This window comes from Clarias gariepinus, chromosome 5, assembly GCF_024256425.1.
Source record: "Clarias gariepinus isolate MV-2021 ecotype Netherlands chromosome 5, CGAR_prim_01v2, whole genome shotgun sequence".
Taxonomy (NCBI): domain Eukaryota; kingdom Metazoa; phylum Chordata; class Actinopteri; order Siluriformes; family Clariidae; genus Clarias; species Clarias gariepinus.
Genome location: NC_071104.1, coordinates 23,506,257 through 23,525,309, shown reverse-complemented (window position 1 = coordinate 23,525,309; position 19,053 = coordinate 23,506,257). Strand labels below are relative to the sequence as shown.

Here is a 19,053-nt window from a genome sequence, read left to right as displayed (position 1 = left end):
CTAGTTAAATTTAACATGCTGGAAACACACCCAGACAAGTTTGTTTAGTTTATATTGCTGTCAAAATGATATTGTTTTTTTGTTTTGTTCAAATCAGCAAATATTAGACATGATATAATATCTTCATGGAATAAATATAAAAGCAAATATTAGACATGGCATATTCATGGAATAAATATAAAAGGTGTTTACCCTACCTACCACAAATGGTAACGTTTGAACATTATGATAATTTTAGTAAGGCACTTGCTCACATTTTGCCATTAATCCATTTTATGCATTAATGTGTTGTATTAGAGGACACTTAAGAGGCAGAAGTTCAATGAATGAAATCATAAGGATGTGAGCCAGTATCATTGGACAATATTTACAGTGCATCACCTTTTCCACATTTTATGTTACAGCCCTATTCCAAAATGGATTAAATAAAAAAAAAAATCCTCAGAATTCTACACACAACACCCCACTATGACAACGTGAAAAAAGTTTACTTGAGGTTTTTGCAAATTTATAAAAAAAATAAATAAATAAACCAGGGAAATCACATGTACATAAGTATTCACAGCCTTTGCTCAATCCTTTTTTTATGCACCTTTGGCAGCATTTACAGCCTCAAGTCTTTTTGAATATGATGCCACAAGGCTGGCACACCTATCCTTGGCCAGTTTCGCCCATTCCTCTTAGCAGCACGTCTCAAGCTCCATCAGGTTGTATGGGAAGCGTCGGTGCACAGCCATTTCAAGATCTCTTCAGAGATGTTCAATTGGATTCAAGTCTGGGCTCTGGCTGGGCCACACAAGGACATTCACAGAGTTGTCCTAAAGCCACTCCTTTGATATCTTGGCTGTGTGCTTAGGGTCATTGTCCTGCTGAAAGATAAATTGCCACCCCAGTCTGAGGTCAAGAGGGCTCTGGAGCAGGTTTTTATCCAGGATGTCGCTGTCATCTTTTCCTTTATCCTGACTAGTTTCCCAGTTCCTGCTGCTGAAAAACATCCCAACAGCATGATGCTGCCACCACCATGCTTCACGGTAGGGATGGTATTGGCCTGGTGATGAGTGGTGCCTGGTTTCCTGCAAACGTGATGCCTGGCATTTACACCAAAGAGTTCAATATTCGTCTCATCAGACCAGAGAATTTAGTTTCTCATGGTCTAAAAGTCTTTCAGGTGCTTTTTGGCACACTCCAGGTGGGCTGCCATGTGCCTTTTACTAAGGAGAGGATTCTGTCTGGCCACTCTACCATATAGGCCTGATTGGTGGATTGATGCAGAGATGGTTGTCCTTCTGGAAGGTTCTCCTCTCTCCACAGAGAACCTCTGGAACTCTGACAGAGTGACCATCGGGTTTTTGGTCACCTACCTGACTAAGGCCCGATCGCTCAGTTTAGACGGCGAGCCAGCTCTAGGAAGAGTCCTTGTGGTTTCAAACTTCTTCCACTTACGGATGATGGATGCCACTGTGCTCATTGGGACCTTCAAAGCAGCAGAAATGTTTCTGTAACCTTCCCCAGATTTGTGCCTCAAGACCGAATTCTTACTCTCACTCAGTCACTCACTTATCCCAGAAGAAACTCCAAACTCCAGGCAGAAAGTCTAATTGGCACGAGGTGGGCTTCACCCTGGACAGGGTGCCAATCCATTGCAGGGCACACACACTTAATCACACACTATGGGCAATTTGGGAATGCCAGTTAGCCTAATCTGCATGTCTTGGGTGTGGGAGTAAACCGGAGTACCCAGAGGAAACCCACCAAGGAAAACATGCAAACTCCATGCACACTCAGGCGGCAATTAAAAGTGGCTGGGAATTAAACCTGGAGACTGTAGGTGCAAGGCGACAGTGTTAACCACTAAGCCACTATACCACCTCCAAAATCTTACTCACTCATTCATCATCTATACTGCTTTATCCTGTATTCAGGGTCGCAGGGACCTGGAGCCGATGCCAGGAGACTTTGGGCACGAGGCAGGGTACACCCTGGACAGGGTGCCAAACCATTGCAGGGCACACACATACATTCACACACTACGGGCAATTTGGGAACGCGAATTAGCCTAACCTGAATGTCTTTGAACTGTGGAAGGAAACCTTCCAAATCGTATTTAAGTTTCATGTTAAGTTTCAACTTTTACATTAGATGGGACAGTGGTTTAGTGGTTAGCACTGTCGCCTTGCTACTCAGTCCGGGCCCTACCTCGAGTCTATGCACATGGAGTCTGCATGACCTTCCCTTCCTTCGTTGTTTTTTTCCGGGTGCTTCCGTTTCCTTCCACAGTCCGAAGATGTGCAGATAAGGCAAATTAGCGTTTCCAAATTGTGTGCGAGTATGTTTGTGTGTGCTCTGTAATAAATTAGCATCTCGTTCAGGGTGTACCGCGCCCCTGTGCACAGGATAAAGTGCTATATATGATGAGTGAGTGAGTAGCAACATTACAAAATATTCTAAGGGTTAAATAAAAATTAGAAAATCAGAATCTGTTAGCTTTTCACAAACACAAAGTAAACAACTTGGCTTTATTTGAAGGCCTTAGCAAACATGTCTTTTCTTCCCCTCTGTATTTAGCCCACTTAGCTCAGTGTTTTGGCAAGTGAGTCTTTTCCACTACGACAGGCACTGGTGCGTTATTGAGTCAGCGTGCCAAATAATTTGTAAAATTTAGTCTCCATGACTCATTGTTTACCAATGACCAAGTGATTTGCTGTCTTTCTTCTTGTAGCCCTGTGATTCACCCATCCTGTCATCTACTGTTTAATAGATGTGGATGGCTGGCGATTGATGCTGCCCTTTACTTTAAAGTCGCCATTTTAGATTATACCCAGACCACTACATTTTTATTATAGCTTTTTGATCTAAAAAATAATAAATGAGTCAAGATTTATTACGCATTTGTGGTTTTATGAAAAGGTCAGTGCAATCCGAGCTCATTAAAACCTTAGTTTAAAAATCTGAGCTTCCTGCTGGCTGATGTTGGGGTGACCCAGTACCCTTGCATTCTGCTTACTGATGCTGTAGAATGTATGAGGGGTTGAGGAAGGACATAGCCCCCAGAGAAGGAATGACTCAGCTGTGGCTGTCATTCACCTTCTGTAGTGCAGATCCGCACAGGGAGTAGATAAAGGCATTAAGAAGATAAACATGTGCAGAAACCTGCTCCTGGGCTGGGCTGAAGTAGAAACCTGTTCACCAGAACAATCCAGGAGGTAAGATACATTATGGGGGATAGCTTCTGTGGCAAGCTGTGGTGGCCGGTCAATAAGGAGCGATGGGAAGAATGCTACTTTAACATGTAATTATTTAACATAATACATAATTTAACATAATTATTTATTTAAATAATGAAATAAAGTTATTTAGTCAATGTTTCGCTGTATTCCTTAATATTATTTTTTATGATAAAAAAATCGAAACTGTATTATGTTCATTTATGTTCGTGTACGTGGGGCGCCGAACAAACAAGTGTCTATGTAGGCACGTAAATTTTTAAAAAGCAAAAAAAAAAAAAAGAAAAGAAAAAAAGTTAAAGAGCTTAGCAATCAAGCTATCAAGCAGCAATCAAGTGATCGTGGCCGAGCTTACACTCTGCGCTTTCCAGCACTTCTTATGGCTATTTACAGGTGATTATTAAAAGTTTAATTTTAATTTTGTTCGCGCCCCCCATAAAAAAAATAAATAAATTGTGTCAAAATATGTGTTATTTTTTTATTTGGTTCCTGGATTTTCATGACAACTCTGAAACATCCTTGGACAACAAATGTGTACATGCCAGGCACCTGAGCTGTGTTTGGCTAAAAATATTTGGCAACACCTTAGTTACCAAACCCATAGCATAACACTAAAGCTATATACTGGGACAAGCGACAATGTCCTGGTAATTGTTAGCTTGTTGATGCCCATGCATTTTATTAAGTATAGTTTATGACACATTATTTTTATTACCTTTGCTCTTTTCTATTACATGTTAAATCTTTCGTTGAATTATGCCTTGGTTGTAACAATAATAGTTATGCAGTTTTATGGTAATACTGAGCTATTACTGAAAAAAATTTATTTTGGGGAAATTATTTACTTCTGTTTCAAAAACAATAGTGATTATACACAAGAGAATAAGAATGTTTTTTTCTGTCTGTCATAACATGAATTTTATGCTAGCTAGAGTACACAGACAAAATTAGCATGATGTCATATCTGCAGTCATAGATTTAAAATATTAGTTTACTGCTCATCTAAAAATCTAAATCCAAAATATAATCAAATGTTTATTAAAGAAGTTATTAAGAATTAAAGTTGTTTCATACATTTCCTTAGGTCAAGGTGTAGTTGACCAATTTTCTCTCTCTACCCTGAGTGTTACTTTTGGGCATTATGGTGGCTCTATAGAATGGAATGTTACTGTAACCCTGCAACGCCTCTGCTAACAATGATAATACCTTACTGCGAAAATCTATTTCACCCCAAATCTCACTGCTCCTTTTGTATAGTTGTCTCTCACTGGATTTGCTGAACAGGTGCTATTTTCCTAAAGCCATCACTACCTTATATTTAGCTGTTGAAACCTGAGAATATTGCTCTCTGATTGGCTGGTTGGAGCACATGATAACTGAAGTGCGACTGTGGCTGTGAGCTGTCGCCCAGCGTTTCTCAGGAGGGAAGAGTTGGGGAGGCTCTGGCAGCTTGGGAAACACTATAACCTTAAAATTACTGGTAAGCAAAGAATTAAATAAAGCAAACAACAATTCAGATTTCCCTCTCCAGCCTACACAGACCTTTGCATGGCATCCTGTGGATTTTCTACTCTTTTGCCATTGGATGGAATTGAAGCTCAGGGTCAATTCTTGGCATTGTCTCTTACGAAGCACTGGTCAACTTCCTCTGACTGGGCAACATTACAAGGACTCTTAAACCTGCCCATATTATGATGTTGGATCTTCTCTCTCGCTTTCTCTGGAATCTATGCATCTACACTTGGGATCACTATCTGAGGCCCCTCACCACTTTGAATGGGAATTTGCTTCAATTCTCATTTTCTCTTTTCCAAAATTTTATCTTTAAAGAAATGATAATTTCATGTTAAATTCTGTGAGTTTGGTGCTAAAAAAGGCTAGTTAGTATGCAGTCCTATATTTAACCCGCAGCCTCAGAAGGCATTGCAGTTCTGCTAGCTAAACAAAGCCAGCCAATCAGGTCCTGGCATTAACTTTCATGAGACATAGCTGGAGCGTCTGGGCGCAGCTGTCGGGAAGCTTCATCCAGGAGTTGCGGCTCTTTTGGGGCTCTTGGGTGTCAAACTATTTGACCACCTGAGGCCTGCAAAACCCTTTAAACAGACAATCGTTTGCGGAGTTCAGTAAAAAGTGAATTCATATTTGTCTGTCTTTAGGTTTGCAGGAATACATTAAGTGGAATTTCAGTGTGGGACCCTAGTAGATGGAAAGTGAACACCTTTCTACTATCACTACTTTCATTGGATAGACTACTGAAATTGTATTTGGTCAGGTATGTATGAAACTATAAAGGGTAAATATTCTAGTTTCCATAAGATTATCTTTGCTCTTGGTGTTGATAGATGGTTTGAGGCCTATTTTTAGTATGGGTCCACGGTGTGCCCTTCAACTGATAGCAAGGCAAGAATATATCTTTTGTACATGTTTTCAGCAATGTTTGAGTTATTTCTTTGTTTAAGCTTCAGTAATGTTAATTTATATAGCTCTCCTATTTGCTATATGCATTTAAAATAGATTTAAGGAAGTTTAACTCTAGTTTATTTTGTTATGTAGACCCACTAAAAGTGTCTCATGATGGACACTGAAGAGTATGACGATGACTATGATGAAGAAGTGGAGGAGGTAAGATATAAGTTAACCTCTCTTGATGAACTCTACAGTGCAGGTCTTTTGGCAGGTCCTATGAATAGAGAACTGAGATACCACCACAGTCAGCAGTTCAGTATGCGCTTACCCCAATATTCATGACTAGAGCTGGCTCTCATTTCAGATCATCCCTCTCAGTACCACCCGTAGTGCAGTATAAGACCTACATTTTAACCCCCCCCATCCCCCCCCATCCCCCCCCCAACACCACCACCACTTTATTCCCAGCTGAAGTAGTCTGATTAGTTGAGCATATGCAATATCAGAACGTTGGTTTGATATATAAAAAACACAACATGTTATTTTGCAACTGTTTTTGTGTCTGTTCTGTATTCTTATTGTTGATGATGTGTTACCAGCATCTTATGAAAAATGCCTGAATGGAAGTAACCATTGTTAGATATGATATTCTCACACTTGCTGTGAAACCTTTATACTAACAGTGGGATTACGTTCTGTTCAATGTTACAAGATCCCCTGCAAGCCTCATTTAGAGCTGCAAATAAAAATAAAAAATACTACTTAATTTTTCTTTTTAGAACGATAAGATATATCAATTTGATATTCTGTAAACTGTTTACTGTCACAGGATACCAATCTTTTGTTGTCACCTTGACTAGTATAATTCTTCGTGAAGCTTCCAGGGGCTCTTGCTGTCATGAACACTTGTGTAAATGTTTTAACATTGATTCATGCTTTCCTTTTTTTCCCATTCAATTCATGTCACAATTCAGCAGGTTTCTCTAGCAGTATTATCTCAGTTAGATAGATAACATTTTAAACATATTCCAACTCTTGTAGATTACTACAATGTAGTATTATCTTCATGTATGATCTACTTTTTTTTTCACCATTAGTGGAAAAGTAGTATCCAGCTTTGGCATGGGTTATTCTTACAGTAGATACAAATATAGAAGTGTACATATGCAGTTGACTTGCAGGAAGGCAAATGAGAAGAGAGGCACTGTAAATCACACTCATCAAGCCATTAATGTCACTCTTACAGAAAGGTTTGCTGGGGTTTTATTGGGGAAAGACACCCACAGGTGGTTAATAGAACAATTTGCAATACAGTAAGGGGCAGGAAGTTAAGGTGAAGAGATATAGGTGTATTAAAGCATTTTGCTGTATCTATACAATCTCTTCTTTCTAGACCCTGGAATACTTTATCTAGCCATGATAAATGTCAGCTTTTTAAAATGAATTGTATTCAAATTACACACTTAGAAGATGTAAAATTTTGTGATTTAAACATTCAACTAAACGTATTTAAGGTAGCAAATAATAGCTTTGTTATCAGAACTAAGGAGATCTTAAATGTATAAAATAGAATCCAAGTTAAATAGCTAAAACTTTATTATAATTATAATATCATGATAATCTATATATTTTTAATGACCAGCGTTATGATTATTTGATTAATTAAAGTATTCTGTGAGCCGCTGTTATGTATATTTGTCACCATGATATTACCTTTTGCTGAAACATTTACAGCTGTGAGCTCATCTAGGTGCTGAAGTGTTTGAGCACAGGAGATTCAGTCAGTCAAAGCAGTCAAACTATTGCAGGCTGCTCAGTAAAAAATAACTCAATTATCCAACCAGGGGGAAAAACCCCCACAAATCTATAGCACCTCAGATAAAAGCTGTTATAAAGTCTTTACAGAGCATAAGTAGCACAGCAGACACATCTCAATACCAAGTTTTTTATTATTACATATTTGGATTCTTTTAGCATTGTTTTACGATGTAAAAAGAAAGAAAAATCAGGAAAGACCATGGAATTAGAAGGTGTGTCCAAACTTTTGACTGGGAGCATATATATATAAATAGGTAAAAGAGATGCTTAGCTATTTCCCTGCAAAAGTCACAGACACACACATGTCAGCTTGTTTCTGTGAACAACATTTTAAAAGTACAGAGTTTGTCCTATATTTGTAGTTTTATGAGGAGTATACGACTGTCTACAGTTCCTCAACCAGCTCACAACAGGCTCGGGTTGGAGAGGTAAATGGCCTCCTACCAGGGCCCACTGCTGAAAGAGATACACAGCGTTTGCCATGCTGCCTGATCTCGCATGTCATGAGGGTTATTCCACTGTCCATACCTAAACTATACAAATATTTTTTTTAAATTAACTCATGAAGAGGCAGTGGATTATTAAACAAACCACCTTGTTTAACAATTCACAGTGTAGAAAGAAGAGTCAGTCAGCATTCTACTTTTAGAAGTATATAAGTTTTTTCTATTTCCTGTTTTTTCCTATAAATATGATCTTTAGTCCAAATACTGATGAAATAGCCCTCATATTCAGTTCTGTAGGCCTTTTAAAATAGTAGTTAGAGTTGTATTTAAGGATGTGACTCTCCGCAGTCTTCATAGACTTTTTGCATGCTTTTGTTCTTGCATGTCATTTTCAAGTAAAGTTATGTATGTGTGCTTCAATAGGGACTGGTCTCATGCATTTTTTCTGAGTTGCTTGGTTTTTGAGAGCAAATAACCTCCTAACCACACACACACACACACACACACACACACACACACACAAACATGCAAACACGCACTCACACTAATAATAATAATAATAATAATAATGATAATTGCAAGTTAGATGTTTATTGGTATGCTGCTGAAAGGAAGAAGTGAAATGACTAGATGTGACTAATTTGGTATTCATACTTTTTACTTTGTACTCATATACTGTAAGTGATTTGTATTACAGCAATTAAGTTTATTTAGAAAGATGCCTTGAATTAAAGTATTTTTCATGATTTACTTGTTATAAATAAAGGTTGCTAATATCACAGTTAATACATCAACCCAACAATTAGCATTTATATTTGCAAGAGAAATATTTTAGTGTTAATATGTCTCTAGTGGCTCATATATTTAGAATCCAAGAGGATGCTCATACATGCACCTTAATCTAGTTTCTGACAGACTTTTTGATTTTCTAGCCTGGGCCTACTGGACTTCCTGCACGTAAGGTCAGGAAGAGGGCGAAGGTTGACACTTCTAAATTCATGACCCCGTACCTGGAACACAGTCAGAAGATGCTTGACCAGTACAGCCATGTAAGACAATAAAATAAACAACACAGACGTCTGCATTTTATTTTGTTAAGATTGTAATACTGGTGTAATATTACTATGATACATGCATTATTGTGTATAAACTGTATATGGGTATATGCTTGGCATCATTATTAATGTTACATGTAAGCTCATGGATCTTTGCAGAACAAGTACAGGGAGAATTATGAGAAGAGCAAGGGTCAACCTTATTACATTACCCCTGACACACCTGAGATTATGCAAATCAAGAAGGCTCAGGATCAGCTCAGTGAGGTGATGATTACACTTTAGGATTACTTTCAGCTGTTGAATCACCAATTTACCCCTTTTGGATTTATTGTTGAATATGCAATGTGCAATGTTGGTATATATATAGGTGAAATATCGTATGGAAGGCCTGAAGGCTAAGACCGGCAGTTTGTATGATGGTGAGGCTCGTGAAATCGCACATGTGAAGAAAGTCTCCGATCTTGTCAGCAAAGTAAGTACATCTAACGTAGCAACATCAAAACACAGTCAATCGTACTAGAGAACCAAATCTATCAAATGTGCCTAATTTTTTGTGGCTCTTAAGGTCTTGTACAGACAGAAATGGGACGAGACTAAGGACAGATACTTACTGCCTCCTGATGCGCCCGAGTTGGTATTGGCAGTGAAAAATGCTGCAAATATGAGCAAGGTAGGAAAGTGACTGTCCTAGAATGTCTTGTATATAAATACCTGCGACCTTAGTCTTTTTACTATTATGACTTGAATTCATTAACACATTATAACTTTCAATCAAATGTTTATTCCTATCAGAAACAGTACACAGAAGATTGGGATGTGGATAAGACCATGTACTACCCATACAGTGACAGTCCGGAGCTCCGCCGAGTGGCAAAGGCACAGGAAGTCCTCAGTGATGTAAGTATACTCTTTCAATATAATGTCATCAAAAAGGACGTTACAAATGATGGCAAAATTAGCCTTCTTTACTGTACAATAAAAAGTCAAAACGTTTATCTACAAAATTTTGTGTCTCAATATATAGATATGGTTTGAAAAAGGCAGTATATGACACAGCATCAGAAATAATATGTAAATAATAATAAATAATAATAATATAATAATTATTAATAAATAATATGCTGCTGTATGGGAAGCAAATTTTAGCAAAAAAAACAAATAGCAAAAACTACAAAAGAAAAGTATAAAGAATGTGTTTACAAATTAAACACACTATTAAACTTTTTTTAGGAACACTTGTGACCCTGCATATTCAAGTGGTTATTTAACCAGTCACTCATGTGGCAGCTGTGCAATGCATGAAATCAGGCAGATAGAGGTCAAAAGCTTCAGTTGATGTTTAACATTACAATTAGAATAACATTTACATTAGAATAACATTATAACATTAGAATAAAGAAATACTATGATTTGTGAGTTTGATTATGACCAAGCTGTTCAAGCCAGAAGGACATATTTATTTATTTATTTATTTATTTATTTATTTTAATGCTGATCTCAAAGGCTTTATGGATAGAAACGTCCTGTTCACAAGAGGGGTCAGAGGAAACGATTCATTCTATAGGCTGTTATGGGTAAAAAGAGATCAGTAGTTTGGAATACTCTGAGTACATATACTCAAACCAGCCCATCTCTTACAACAACCACACCATGGTAAAGTCACTGAGATTACATTTCTCCCTATTCTGTTTGATGTTTAGTGTTTTCAAAAAAAAAAAATCTAAAGAATTCAGAAAAAAGGTCTTGGACAAAGGGGAAAAAAAATAAATAAAACCTATGTACATCCACAAGTCTGGATCCTTGGGAGCAATTTTTAAATGACCGAAGGTGCCATGTTCTGTACAAATAATACTACACAATTATAAATACTACCATAAAGACCACTGCGTGGTCCCATGCAGTATGATGGTTGCATGCACGCAGCCATCATACCGCTCAGGAATGAAGACTTGTACTTTAACAAAAACATAAATAAATCCCAGAACAACAGCAACAGACCTTGTGAAGACACTGTAGGAAACATGGAAAAAAGTGTCTAGTAACAAGTCCTATATTGAAGTAACTTGGAAAATCTGCTCAGCAAGGAAGAAGCCACGGCTTCGGAACCACATTTTCTGTCACAAAAAACAAACAAACAAAAAAACAGTCAGCACTTTGCAGCTGCACAGGGTTCTGGTGAAACAAATATTGAATGACTTGGTCATAATGACTTCTTTCTGGAGGAAAAAAACAGGTTACAAAACCATCCTAACCATGAAGCATAGGTGTGGCAGCATCATGTTGTGGGAAGCTTTTCTTTAGGAGGGACTGGTGCACATCACAAAATAGATAACATCATGAGGACGGAAGATAATTTGAATATATATTAAAGCAATATCTCAAGACATCAGTCAGCTCTGCCACAAATGGTTCTTCCAAACGGACCAAATTACCTCAAATAAGCCAAATGCTTGGCTTATTTGTGGTTTAACAAAAAAATGAGAGCCAAAAACTTGCCAAAAATGAAAGCCATTAAAAGTTCTTCAGGACACCTGAAGAACTGTTCCTCAAGAAGGTCTGGCTTTTTGGAAGCAAAATGTAAAGAAATGACAGGTGCCTTAGAAATTAATGTATACTTTGTTTTGATTTCAGAAGAACTAAAATAAATTAAACCTTGGGAGTTTCTTCTATTCAAGATGTATGGTATACAATCATTCTGCCCAAGCAAAAAGACCAATTGAAGAAAGAAATTTGCAAACCCAATAACAAATTTCCATGACATTCATGATCATTAACAGTGTTTGTAAACTTGCACTGCAACTTTATATCACATTTAGAGCAAGAGGAGTATTCCCATTTAAGACCATTTTTATTTTATAAAACCTGTCTCGTTGATATAAATAATGTTTTTTGAATTGTAAAGTCCGTACTCAAATAATAATTTAATAAATAATTTTCTTTTCATTACCTAATGTACACGTAGTATGTATATCTGTGTATTAACAGATTGGATGATGTATTCTCTCATTTTAGGGGCACTTAGAGAAATGAACAGTTGCCAACCATCCCTATTCTATATGTTAACAACTTTCAATTTTTCTTTGTCATAGATTAAATATAAGAAAGGTCATGATGAGCGCAAAGCAAAGTACACATCCTTGCCTGATCCCCCAGAAGTGGAACTGGCCAAGAGAAACTTTGCCAATCGGAGTAATGTAAGTAGAACTCACACATCAGGTCAGTCATGTCAAAACAATATTGTTCCTTGGTCACTGAAATTTCAAAGCCCTGTCTGATGGAGAGTGTTAATAGTCAGTGTATATTTTTAGCCATATCATATCTATAATGAGCGATATTGCAAAGCTTCGGACAGGCAGAGACTAAACAGGGCTATGACACAAGAATGAGAGACTGCCTCAGAGACAGACAGGACTAAACATATGTTCATGATATGACTAAAGGGTCTTGTTTCAGATTTAAACAGCTCATATACCCACAAACCCTTAAAGAAAGTGCAGATTCATTTTTAAGTTTTTTTTGTATTATTATAATTAACCAACTTGTTTTATCTTTTAGCTTGTCTATCATGACCACTATAACAAGAATGTCAAAGGCCAGTGGTGTGAAACTCCTTATTTTGACATTGCAGTTGGCAGGATGGCCATGGATAACTTAAGTGAAGTAAGTAATAGTCTACTGTATGTACTATGTATCTACCTCATATCTTAATTTTAAACAAGCCATATAAAGATGTATATAAAATTACTCTTACTGCTAACTGTTTTCTATTATACATTTCTTTCCCGCTCAGAAAAAATATACTGCTGCTTTTGAAGAAATGAAAGACCAAATTTATTTCATGCAAACCGAAACACCAACATACGCTACAAACAAAATGGCTGGTGACACTGCAAGCTCGGTGAGCTTAAATATGTTCCTCTTCTTTTTCACATGTGGAAGTGATCATAGTAGAAGTGAGGTAGTCAGTGGTACAGTACTGTTAAACATAGTAAAAGTAAGAGGTCAGTGATATAGTGCTTATAAACTAGACAGTGAGAAACTGGCAAGAAAAAAGGAGGGTCTTTTTAATTGTATAGTCACTGGAATGATATTTAGAACAAATTCTGATAAGTGTGAATATGTGTCATGCAGATATTTAGGTATTGTGTTTTAGACTTAGACACCCAGTTGCAATCAAGAAATCCTTAAGTGATGTTGAAAACAATGATAGTGTTACAGAACAAGCTGAATCACATGCAGAGGTTTAAATTCTTCTGTTTGTGGATATGTTGTCAGTACATGTGCTGGTTAGTCTCAGGCTGAATTTAACCAGTGACACAAGAGCTATTCACAAGTTGGCATATTGTACTTGTAATATTGACAGAGACTCAATGTAGGCATAAATAGTAATAATAATCATAATAATAATATGTAATAGTGATGATGATGATAATAATAATAATAATAATAATAATAATAATAACAATAATAATAATAATAATAATAATAGAGGATCCCTATAAGTAACCATAAGGCTCACAACCAGATTTAATTGTGCATTGATTTATAAACATTTTTTTTCTTTCTTAGGTCAAATACAAGAAACAGTACGAAAAGACAAAATCAGAGTCGGATTACAACGTTCTCCCAGCTACAGAAAACCCCCTCCTCAGACAACTGAGATACGCTGGCAACATTTTGAGCGATGTATGGTTGGATTTGTTTACCAAGCATTTTATATATATATATATATATTAATTTGTATGCTATTCACTTTTTTTATTTCATTTTAACCCCATGTTGTGAAAAGCTTAGTCACGCAGCAGACCTTTCGTCCACCATGTGGAGCTCATGTTTAACATGTTGTGTTGCTGCTCATTAAGTAGCATATCATTGTCAAATACTGTTGGTGAAATTACTGGTGGAAAGAATGTAATGTTAAAATACTAACACAAGGCTGTGAGAGCAGTGACTAGAAATCATCGCTTGGATTTAAGTTAAATATTTAGAATAATTACAATAATTACAGTTTAAGACTTTTAAATATTTATATGTTGTGTATTAGGTGTTTTCTCATTTCTTCTTCTTCCTTCGTTTTTAGAAAGTGTATAAAGCAAACTATGAAAAATCAAGAGGATTCAGCATTAATTACTGTGACACCCCAAAATTTAAGATGGATAATGTGCTGAAGAAGTTTAGTGATGTGAGTATCAGTTACTTTATTCTTTGTTGGTAAGAAACATTCAGTGTTAGCTTAGTGATAGAACAACCATGCGTTTGTTTCATTCCATAGGCGCACTATAAGGACAAGTATGACAATGAGATAAAGGGCCATTATATTGGCAGTTATGAAGATGTAAACACGCTTCACTGCCAAAGGGTGGAAGAGATGAAGAGTGATGTAAGTAATGTGTATTTTACTAAACAATAGTCCACATATAGGATTTTCTTGAACAGTTGTACCCATTTACATTTTATTAATTATTGTGTTTTTGTTTGCTTTTAGAAAAATTATAAATCTGATTATGAGGATATGAAGGCACGGTGCTACTTCCCTCAAACTATCACACCTGAATATGACGCCATGAAAAAAGTGGAACAATGTAAAGATGTGAGTTTGCCAAATAGAAACATTCATGACATTGCACATTCAATCCTTTTTTGTATATGACTTTGTAATTATATTTGTGTGTTCCATTTCTTCTTCATAGAAAGCATATCGCCAACACCCAGACACAGTAAAGTTCACACAAGTAACAGACTCGCCTGTCCAAGTACAAGCAGTCATCAACGCCAAACAGCTGAGTGATGTACGTCTTTCTTTATCCCTTACAATGTCTAGCTCAGTTTTAACAAGAGTCACATATATCATTTCTGTTTTACAGACAAGTATTTATCTTAGAAAAAATTACAACAAAGATAAGACGCTGAGTGGCACCAATGGCATTCTCATGTGCACTAAATGCCATCCCCAAATACTTAGGCCACACTTGTTTATCTTCAGAGCCCAGTTGCTGTTCTGTAGATAAAGTGAATGTGCTGAGATATTTTAGGACTTTCCAAACCAAAATCTTAAAATAACTTTCCTACCCACAGAGGTCAAAGCAAAGGTATTGGACATTTTAGGAAGCAACATTGCCATCTATTGGACTTTCTGATTTTACAGACACAATGGTATCATCAAAATATAGACTATTAGGATGTAAATAATATAAATAAGAATTTTGATAAATCAATTTACTGTAAATCATATTTATTTAAATAAGTCATTTGCTTTTTTATATTCAAAAACATTACATTTGAATAAAATACAAATTGAGCATAACTGAAACATTAAATACACTGCCTTAGCTGAAAAAAGTTAAAAACTTTAATATTTTGTTAGACCGTCCTTATGTTTAACAGCACGTATTTGACATGCCATTGTTTTTTGGCCAAGATCTTGTATTGATGATGGAAGAGTAGCACTCCATAAAGTCTTCTCCATCACATCCCAAAGATTTTTATTGGGGTAAAGATTAAATAAATTCCACATGCATACAGAACCACTATTTCACTATTTGATCCTGAGGAATCTTGATATTATTATCCTGAAATATGGCCATGCCATCAGTGAAAAAAAAAAATCAATTGATTGGATAGCCTGGTCAGTCAGTACATTCAGGTCATCAGCTGACTTCAGTTTATTGCCCATAACTTTACTACTGTAAGCCTAGACCTGATCAATTGAAGCAACCCCAGATCCTAGCATTGCCTTGTACAGGTGGGAGCATCAATCCTGAATAGTGTAAATCTATGTAGACCAAACTATTGTCAGAGCTGAGCTGCTGTTTAAATAAATAAATAAATCAGGTTTCAATAGCAATGTTATAATGAGAATTATCAAAAACTTAGTTTAGCATGAAACCAACGTGCATCTTCAGTATATGCAGTTATTGACCTTAATTCTGTTTGCTTTTCAGCTGAACTACAAGGCAGAGTATGAAAAAGAGAAGTTTAAATGTTACCTACCTCCCGATTACCCCTTCTTCATTCAATCCAGAGTCAACGCGTATAACCTAAGTGACGTAAGTATTATCTGTTTTACCACCATATTATGACTTCATTTAGATATAAAAGTTAATGAGCAAGCTTTCATGTTTTAATATGAACCAATGCTGTGGTTTAGACTTGTTACAAGTTCGAATGGGAAAAGACAAAAGCAAAAAAATTTGAGGTGAAGGGTGATGCTATCCCCATCCTCGCAGCCCGCGCCCACACCAATATTGTCAGTGATGTAAGTAAAGAAAGCTCTGTTGTTCATTATAGCAAATTCAACATTTCTCTTAAAATTACAGTAGTATTTAAGTTGCTTTTGAGAACACTGTACTCTATTGACTTTTTTGTTAGGTAAAATACAAGAAGGATTATGAAAAGACCAAAGGGCACATGGTTGGTGCCCTTAGCATCAATGATGATCCAAAGATCATGCATTCAGTTCATGTTGCTAAGATCCAAAGTGAGGTAATTATTTCATATATGTATAACAACTAGAAGGACATTCTGGAAGATGATTTGTTTATATTATGGTTTAATATTTTGATATGATTTCTAATACAAGTAAAATCTTTCTTTAACAGCGTGAATATAAAAAGGATTATGAGAAGATGAAGACAAAGTATCATACTCCACTGGACATGATGCTTGTTACACTAGCAAAGAAGTCTCAGGGCATTGCTAGCATGACTGGCTACAGGAATATTATCAATCGCTACTTCTTGCCATATGACAGCATAGCACTAGAGCAGGCAAAGAAAGCCAACACGCTCCAGAGTGATGTAAGCATTCACACTGTACCCTGACACAGAAAAGATGCTTTGTGTGGAATAAACTTCTATATTTTAAATTGCTAGCTTTCTTTATGATTTCGCTGATTTTTTTTTCTCTCCCCTCATATGGCAGAATGACTACAAGTCAGAGTACAACAACTACACTAAAGGAACTCCCTGGATACCTTACGGATCACTGGATGTTGAGAAGGCGAAGAAAGCAGGAGAGATCCTGAGTGAGGTATAATTGTCAATTACCCCAAAATTCGGTTTCATATTGTTAAACATTGAAATATGCACATGCACTGTTTTGTTTGCAAGTTGTTTTTAATGATTTCATACACACTTTATGCTTAAAAATGTTGTTAGATTAGTGTTTTACATTAAACTGAAAAATACATGACTTGCTCACAGAATTTGTTTTTCTTTTTTTTTTTTTGCTATGTTGCCTAATCTTTCACATAACTACTCACATAACTATAGTAGTCACATGTTATTCTCTTATTTCCTCAACCCAGAAAAAGTACAGGCAGGCCCCTGATACTGTGCCGTTTACTTCTATTGATGACCACCCCATCATGCTGCAATCTAAGCTCAATCAGCAACTCAGGAGTGATGTAAGTACATGTTCTCTAAATATGATATAGAGCTTTGCTTTTCGTGCTCCACACTGTACACCTTCAATAGCATAACACATTACAATATAATGTGCATTAATGTTTCATTTATGCTATCGTAAATCGACCACACTGCTTTGTGCACTGCATCTGACTTATACTCCAATTTGTAGCTTCACTACAAGAAAGGGCTTGAGGAAATCCATCAAAAATACTCCCTCCCTCCTGATGTTCCAGGGTTCATCCAGGCCAAGTGTAACGCCTACAACATCAGCAATGTATGTAAATATTTCTAATAAGAAATCCATGGGGTTATGACAGTGTTGTTTATAAAGTTTTCCACATTGTTCTGAATTTTCAGAAATATTACAAGCTTGGCTTTGAAGACCTTATTTCAAAGGGTTATGACTTGAAGGCTGACGCTATTCCTATTCGTGCAGCTAAGGCAGCAAGACTGGCAGTCAGTGATGTATGTACCTTTCTTTTTTATTCCCACATGACACGGATCATGCACAACATGGAATAAGAAGGAAATCAATACATTTTAATATCCTTTTTTTTTTTCTTTTTACTCCTTTAGGTCCAATACAAGAAAGACTTCAACAAGGCAAGGGGTCATCATGTTGGCTTTCGCAATCTTCAGGATGACCCACTACTAGTTCACTACATGCACGTGGCTAAAATGCAAAGTGACAAAAACTACAAGAAAGACTACCACAAGGCCAAGCTGAAGTACCACACCCCTGTGGATATGTGGAGTGTCGCCCAGGCTAAACATTCATCTGCAGTTCAGACATACACAGGCTACAAACAGCCGATCCATCGCTACACGCTTCTACCTGATGCTATGCCACTGGAGCTGGCTCGCACTATGAACAGCATTTCTAGTGATGTAAGATAGTTCTTTCTAACATAAACTCAGTTGAACTGAACAAAAGCATTTTAAGACATTAAGCCTTATATTTTAGTTTTTAAATGAACTAATTATATATATAGGGCATGCATACTCCCAGTAACTCACAATTTCTGTCAATTTCTGTCATTATTAGGTCAACTATAAATCAGACTATGAAGCCTCTGTGAAAGGTACTGGATGGATCCCCATTGGCTCATTGGATGTAGAGAAAGCTAAGGCTGCAGGCAAAGCTCTTGATGAAAAGAAGTATAGGCAGCATCCAGACACCATCAAGTTCACCAGCGTCACCGACAGTCCTGTTATGGAGCAAGCGAAGCTGAATGCACAGCAGCTAAGTGATGTGCGTAATAACAAATGTGCCAAATAAGTACAGAAAGTCAAAGTATATTTGAAAAAATTTAAATTTTAAATTTATATCATGTGGTTTCTTTGTTTTGCAGAGGCTGTACAAAGCCAGTGGAGAGAAGTTCATGCACACATACCATCTTCCACCTGATGCACCTGGGTTTCTGCAAGCTAAATACAATGCTGTCAATATCAGCGATGTGAGAAGACACACCCTCACCTGTCCAAAAAATGTATATTAAATGTTACATATTCTATAGATATACTAGTTAACTGATTTTATTTTTCCAGACATACTACACGTATGCACACAAGCAAGATATTTTGAAAGGTCACCAGATGAAGCAGGATGCTATTCCAGTCGTTGCTGCCAAGGCCTCTAGAGATATTGCCAGTGATGTAAGTAACCACACATTTTATTTTTTAAGTTTGTTCA

The 19,053-nt window shown here is 36.7% G+C and overlaps 1 protein-coding gene across 1 annotated transcript in view; it reads left to right on the top strand.

Annotated features, from left to right (window-relative positions):
* Window positions 1-5,783: 5,783 nt before the first annotated feature.
* neb (nebulin) overlaps window positions 5,784-19,053 on the top strand; it is a 53,252-nt gene continuing 39,982 nt past the window's right edge. Inside the window, exons 1-26 of the mRNA XM_053497013.1 lie at window positions 5,784-5,846; window positions 8,827-8,943; window positions 9,109-9,216; window positions 9,320-9,424; window positions 9,518-9,622; window positions 9,745-9,849; window positions 12,042-12,146; window positions 12,508-12,612; window positions 12,743-12,850; window positions 13,522-13,638; window positions 14,033-14,134; window positions 14,225-14,332; window positions 14,438-14,542; window positions 14,643-14,741; window positions 15,894-15,998; window positions 16,100-16,207; window positions 16,321-16,434; window positions 16,551-16,748; window positions 16,873-16,980; window positions 17,258-17,356; window positions 17,530-17,634; window positions 17,718-17,825; window positions 17,937-18,248; window positions 18,406-18,612; window positions 18,713-18,817; window positions 18,909-19,016. Of these exons, the coding sequence (XP_053352988.1) occupies window positions 5,796-5,846; window positions 8,827-8,943; window positions 9,109-9,216; window positions 9,320-9,424; window positions 9,518-9,622; window positions 9,745-9,849; window positions 12,042-12,146; window positions 12,508-12,612; window positions 12,743-12,850; window positions 13,522-13,638; window positions 14,033-14,134; window positions 14,225-14,332; window positions 14,438-14,542; window positions 14,643-14,741; window positions 15,894-15,998; window positions 16,100-16,207; window positions 16,321-16,434; window positions 16,551-16,748; window positions 16,873-16,980; window positions 17,258-17,356; window positions 17,530-17,634; window positions 17,718-17,825; window positions 17,937-18,248; window positions 18,406-18,612; window positions 18,713-18,817; window positions 18,909-19,016 (3,117 nt within the window). The 5' untranslated portion in view covers window positions 5,784-5,795. The remainder of the gene's footprint in view (window positions 5,847-8,826; window positions 8,944-9,108; window positions 9,217-9,319; window positions 9,425-9,517; window positions 9,623-9,744; window positions 9,850-12,041; window positions 12,147-12,507; window positions 12,613-12,742; window positions 12,851-13,521; window positions 13,639-14,032; window positions 14,135-14,224; window positions 14,333-14,437; window positions 14,543-14,642; window positions 14,742-15,893; window positions 15,999-16,099; window positions 16,208-16,320; window positions 16,435-16,550; window positions 16,749-16,872; window positions 16,981-17,257; window positions 17,357-17,529; window positions 17,635-17,717; window positions 17,826-17,936; window positions 18,249-18,405; window positions 18,613-18,712; window positions 18,818-18,908; window positions 19,017-19,053) is intronic.